General features: G+C 43.6%; 1 protein-coding gene across 1 annotated transcript in view; it reads right to left on the bottom strand.

Moving 5' to 3' along the window:
• Positions 1–4,231, bottom strand: part of LOC104816265 (FT-interacting protein 1-like) — a 6,559-nt gene extending 2,328 nt beyond the window's left edge. The window contains exons 1-5 of the mRNA XM_010544997.2: positions 3,979–4,231; positions 2,672–3,508; positions 2,100–2,341; positions 990–2,005; positions 1–895 (exon numbers count right to left, since the gene is read on the bottom strand). Of these exons, the coding sequence (XP_010543299.1) occupies positions 1–419 (419 nt within the window). The 5' untranslated portion in view covers positions 420–895; positions 990–2,005; positions 2,100–2,341; positions 2,672–3,508; positions 3,979–4,231. The remainder of the gene's footprint in view (positions 896–989; positions 2,006–2,099; positions 2,342–2,671; positions 3,509–3,978) is intronic.
• Positions 4,232–5,866: the final 1,635 nt, after the last annotated feature.

The raw sequence follows: 5,866 nt of genomic DNA, 5'->3' as shown, positions 1-5,866 counted from the left end.
GGAAGAGCATACCACTGTGGTGCAATACGGGCATCGGGCGGAACTCTCGTGGGGATATCAATGACCAATTTGAACGAAATTTTCCCGATGACCCGATATTCCGGGGATCGCCCATCTTTAAGAACAACCTCCAAAACATCACCTTTCGTTTTGTCGAAAGCAAAAGCCTGGTTCCACTCCATATCAGGTCCTGTAGGTAAGGTTCTTGTCGAGGCCCTGTAATTTCCAAGGGTGAGTTCCACAAAAGGCGAACATGTACCGGCAGGACAATTGATGACTCGGTTAATCTCTATATAAAGAAAATGCATTTCTTCAACAAGGTCGAATGAAGAAGTTAGCTTATCCTTCGTGGAGTTTGCCCTGCCTCCCCCAATCTTAGGGAATATTTTCTTGCAGGAGAAGTCATCTTTCCGAACCATTGCTTGAAACCTGAAATCAAACTTTGTCAACCTGAAAACAGAAATGAGCACTATCAGAAGTTGTCTTCAGGTTCAAAAAACTAAGTTAGCAAATATCGAATTCCGGATTGCTGTCAAATTCTTATTTTGCACTTGAAGGGATCAAAATAATTTCAGCAGCTCCAAAAGATTTCAAAAACCAAAGAGAAGGCTCGTGCAAAATCTAATACAGACCAGACAAAGCACAAGGATGAGAGAACATAAAGGAGAACAAGCTTACCACGAGTGGCGATGGGGAAGCAGAAGCAGAAGCAGTTTCAGGGGTGCTAGGGTTTTTGATCTTATGAAAAACGAAAATTTAAAAAAAAGAAGGAAATTTACCACTTTGAATTAACAAAAATGGAAACTTGCAGGTAGCTATGGCGTCTCCTTCCATAATAGAAAAAGGAAAATTGTGGTTCCTCGTGAATACGAATTGATTAATGCGACCAAGAGACCTGGAAAATAGTCCATAATTGGAAAACGGATCAAATAGCTCAAGAAACTGAATATAATACGAGAAAAGGAAAGAGAACCGGTAAGCACAGAAACCTGATCCCGTCCACGCTTCAGAGTTCAGCACAAAATCAAGCACTTGTCGGTAATCCTCGTTCCCGGCCTTCTCCCTGTAGGAACCCTTCCCGTTTCCCGGCTCCATCTCTCGCGAAGAAAGGCACGAAAATCACATCGGCTTCGGATTCCCTGAAAACCCTCTTCGAAAGACTCAGTTCGTTTCTCGAGGTCGCCCAGAATCCAGTACTCGGCGCTATATTGCCTGATCAGCGGATTCTCCGGGCAAGGTCGGACTTGGGCAAACGGGTTTTCTGGTCGGGTGGTCCGGGTCGCTGGGTATGCGAGAATCTGGACTAGATGACCAATACTTCTCCAGAAGACCATAATTCAGGGATCTCGGAAGCTCTGCGACATATACATTGATGCCGTTTTCATCGAAGATCTTCGGATTCGGGCCGGATTTGATGGAAGTGGAAACGAAGACGAGAGAGAAGGAGAGGAATAAGCAAGATACTGGGTAGAGAGGTCTAGTGGCCGCCATGGCTGTGACCTTGGGAGCCATCGTCACGAAGACCTCTGCTCTGCTTTTAACTTTTCTGTTTTCTGACTAAGCGCAAAAAGGATGATGAAGAAGGATTTGAAGTGTGTTATCTGCCCTGCCGTCTCTAAAGCCAAGCCCACGTAAACATCACGAACGCCTTGCCGTTTTTGCCCATCTGCAAAATCTCCATAACATCTCTTCTCCTCTGCCACAACTACGATCCCAGTTTTCACCTGGAAAAAAGAATCAAGAATATGGGTTTCTACATTGTGTAGCCCCTGGAAGTCTGGCTGTCTTCCGATTTCATCAGCAATTTCCGTAGTTCGGAGTGGCTGTAGATGTCGTATCCGATGTAGCTTGACATGGCGGTGATCATGCGAAGATTCTAAGTTACACACGAACGGACACATGCACAAGTTGTCTTCATTTCAGTTTCTTCTTGGAGATGATTATAGGAAACGATCATGTAAAACAGAAGATTTTAGTGAACTGTTGGTTGGCGATAAAAGCCTACCTGTAATTTTGAAAATTAGATACGGAAAATATGCATGGTGATCCAGTCATTCAGAATGAACAATGTCTAACAAAAATAGGAAGAGGGGGTCTACGAGTTGTGGCGATAGTAGTGAGAGTTGTGAAGCAATATGAGCTTCAAGCCCTTTGCACTGTACAACTCTTTCTTCTTGAAAGGGAAGCTTCGGTCATTGTATCTTTCCCTCAAGACAACGTCGTCCTCATCTAGACAACACCAATTCCGACCCCTGGGAGAGCTCTCTGCCAACATGAACCTCTCGGAGAAAGGGTTCACTATACTCTCGTAGAACTCTTTCACTGTCTCGCATATCACACCCTGTTGCAACCAACACTGTTAATCAAATGGGTTTTTCAAAATATGTGGTTAAATGGAGTTGAATGTTGATCCATATCCATTCCTATCCTCCAGTCACAGAGTTGATCCATACAACTGTTAATTTGCACACCTGATGCTTCCTAAAGCGTCTAAAAGTTTTGATTATACCAAGCCAGCCTCAGTTATTTTAACCAAATACGTAGTTAGAACAAACTCGGTACCAATCATTTTCCTAAAGCAGTTTAACCAGACCATGTTTCACAATAATTTTGAGGTAAAAAAACAAAATTTATGTAACAGATATATATAGTGAATGTGTTGTTGTTATACCTCTGACAATGGCTGCCAAGCCAAGGATGGGCCCTGAAAGGGTACGAATTCAGGAAATGAACAGGAAGATACTGCCATGCCTCGCGTTGAGATAAGATCATTCTCTCCATCATCTTCTTGATGATGACTCTGATTATCAACCAGTTTGGTTGGTTCATTCTGGATCTCGGAAAGTGGCTGCCAACCCAAGAACGGACCTTGGATAACTTTTGTTTTGGTTTCTAAAAGGGTTTCAGTCGCAGTGAAATATTGGGCAGATACTGCCATGTTTTGTTTCGAGACAACTTCAGTTTCTCCATTATCTTCTTGGTGGAGGCTTTGATTGTTAGCCTCATCTACCAATTCACTCAGGATCTCGAAAAGCGGCTGCCAGCCTGAGACCAAGCCTCGGATGTCTTTGATTTTAATTTCCAAAAGAGGTCCAGTTTCAGCAAACAAACTAGCAGATGCTTCCATGATTTGCCTCGAGAAAACATCAGTTTCTCCATTGTCTTCTCCGCAAAGGCTCCTACTTTCAGCATCTTCAGCCAGTTCTGCAAATGAAGAACCACACAAGGCTTTGGGGCAGCCACCATTCTGTTGCTTTGGAATGTCTACTTCAACGTCTTCAGTGACGGTAACAACATTTGGCGAAGCCTGTACATCTCCACAGATCTGCTGTTTTTGCATCTCCAAGGAATGGCCAGGAAGTGGCATTTCACTCGGAGATGCAAGTGGAAATGACGAAGTCTCCTTCTCAGTTGACACTGGATCCTCACTAGGGATAGAAGCACCACTTCGGTCTGAAGTCCAATCCAGTTGCGAAGTTTCACCTTCAACGGGCACAAGTTTTCCATCCTGCAAAGCATGGAAAACCCATAAAAGAGGTCAACATCAGGAGAAACAAGTTTAACCAACTTTTGACCTGGGAGGGCTACACTATCCTGCATATAGAGATTCCAGAGACTCTAAAAAGTAAGTCCCTCTGTATCAACAAGGAAGGATAACAACAAAACATTTAACTTCCAACTTCAAGTTCTAACCCCAAATGTCACCCTAACATGTAGTGACACTGCTTTCTTCAGCTCGAATAATCCAGTTTTTTCGATTTAGAGCAAGCAGAGATTCAAGTTATTTGCAACCAGCACAGAGAGAGTATTACCAGAAGAACAACCAGTTTTTCGATTTAGAGCAACCAGAGATTCAAGTTATTTGTAACGAACACAGAGAGAGAATTAACAGAAGAACAAATGAATAAACAATAGCCCATTGAAAGAACAATTTCAGGAACACATGATAGAGCAAGAAAGAACAAGAGAAGGCTTAACCTCATCGTTACTTCCACATTATCCGCATTAAGCACTCCACTCTCTTCCTCTTGCTCCTTAGCTGCGTATATATCCAGCGGTGAAACAAATGGATTGTCCATATCATACGCGTGGCTCAGTGGAATCCAGTGCAGCCTATAGATCCTAGTTGAACCACCAATCCTTCAAGTCTCACCTTCCTTAACCTCCACACAAGTACCAGCCTCAATTTTCTGATCCGAAACCCAAGTTCCATGCACTACACCATCGAACAACTCCCATCAAGAATCATATTCATAAACTGAAATACTTGCCATAAGAAAATAACAGGGGATTCGATGGGCAAACATAACTGTAAATTATGTGGCTCCAATTATAAGTGGCGGACAAGATGATATGCATGTTAGGTATTGGTTGCTTGGTGGAATATTGGTTACCACACGAAGTGGAGATGTTAGGTGTGAATCTCTCCGAGCCACATATTCAAATTGGCTCTTTCCTCCAAGCTTCACTATAAATACCCATGCAGTGAGGTTGTTCAGATCATCAACGAGAAGCAAACACAAGAAGAAGAATAAGAGGAGTTGAAGAAGTTTCTTCTTCAACAAGAAATCCATTTTTGGGTCTTTTTGAGAGTTTCTTTGGGTTTCTCTTTTAGGTATCCAAGATATTTGTTTCGGTGAGAGTCTTGGATACGGTTTGAATATATTTTTCTTCTGAGTGTTACGAGAGAAAGGGTGTTCTTGGCGTCATTGGGAAGTGAGGTTGAGTGTGTCTTGTATTCCACATTTGTTCACCGATATAGTGGGATTTGTTTTTCTTCCTCGCCGTGGACGTAGGCATTCTGCCGAACCACGTTAAATCCTGGTGTCTTTAATTTTCTCTCGTTTGATTCCATCGTCTCGTATTTGAGACCCGGTACGCTTCCGCACAACAATTGGTATCAGAGCCGCGGTACCTTTTACCAAGGCACGGGTCAATTTGAAAAATTAAAAAAAAATTGTGATTTGGAGTTATGGCCCATGAAACCACCGAAACACCGGCGGTAGTTGCAATTCCACCAGTTGGCTCATCATCGTCGTCGATCGTCCGATCCTCGGCGTCATCGGGAAGGACGGTGGTGACGAATGCGAAGATCGAGGTGGAGAAGTTCAACGGGACCAATAATTTCAGCTTGTGGCAAGGCGAGATGATGGATGCGCTTTATCAGCAAGAGCTTCTCGTTGCTCTTGATTCGCAGAAGCCGACACACCTGGAGGATACCGAGTGGGTATGGATGAATCGCAATGCTTGCGTAGTAATCCGTTCGTGTTTAACAAGGGAGCTAAAACTCCCTTATATGAAGGAGACATCTGCAAGCAAACTTTGGAGAGAGTTGGAGAAGCAGTTCCTGACGAAGAGTTGCCAGAACCGGTTGTACTTGAAGAAGAAGTTGTTCCGCCTGCAGTACCAATCGGGCACTACGATGTACAACCACATATCGGAGTTCAACAAGCTGGTGACGGAGTTGGAAAACCTTGATGAAATGGTCAAGGATGAGGATAAGGCTCTTCTCCTCTTGAACTCTCTACCCGAAGAATACGAGAACCTTATCACTATGATACTTCATGGAAAGGAGCAAATCCGTTTCGATGAAGTATGTGCAGCTTTGTACAATCGGGAGATCCGGAAAAAGGATCAGAAGGAAAACAGTTCAACTTCAGCAGGGGAGGCCTATGCTGCTCGAGGTCGTGAACAGACTCATAAGCCTGGAAAGAAAAAGAAGGGTAGATCTCGCTCAAAAGGCAGACTTGCGAAGGATGAATGTGCCTTTTGTCATGAAACTGGGCACTGGAAAAAGGATTGTCCAAAGCTGAAAAAGAAAGAAAATGGGAAGGTCGTTTCAAAGTCGACTTCAGACGCCTTTGTC

The sequence above is a fragment of the Tarenaya hassleriana genome, unplaced genomic scaffold (genome assembly GCF_000463585.1).
Source record: "Tarenaya hassleriana unplaced genomic scaffold, ASM46358v1 Cleome1, whole genome shotgun sequence".
Lineage (NCBI taxonomy): Eukaryota > Viridiplantae > Streptophyta > Magnoliopsida > Brassicales > Cleomaceae > Tarenaya > Tarenaya hassleriana.
The sequence above is the reverse complement of the archived record's forward strand: the minus strand, read 5'-3'. Positions and strand labels throughout refer to the sequence as shown.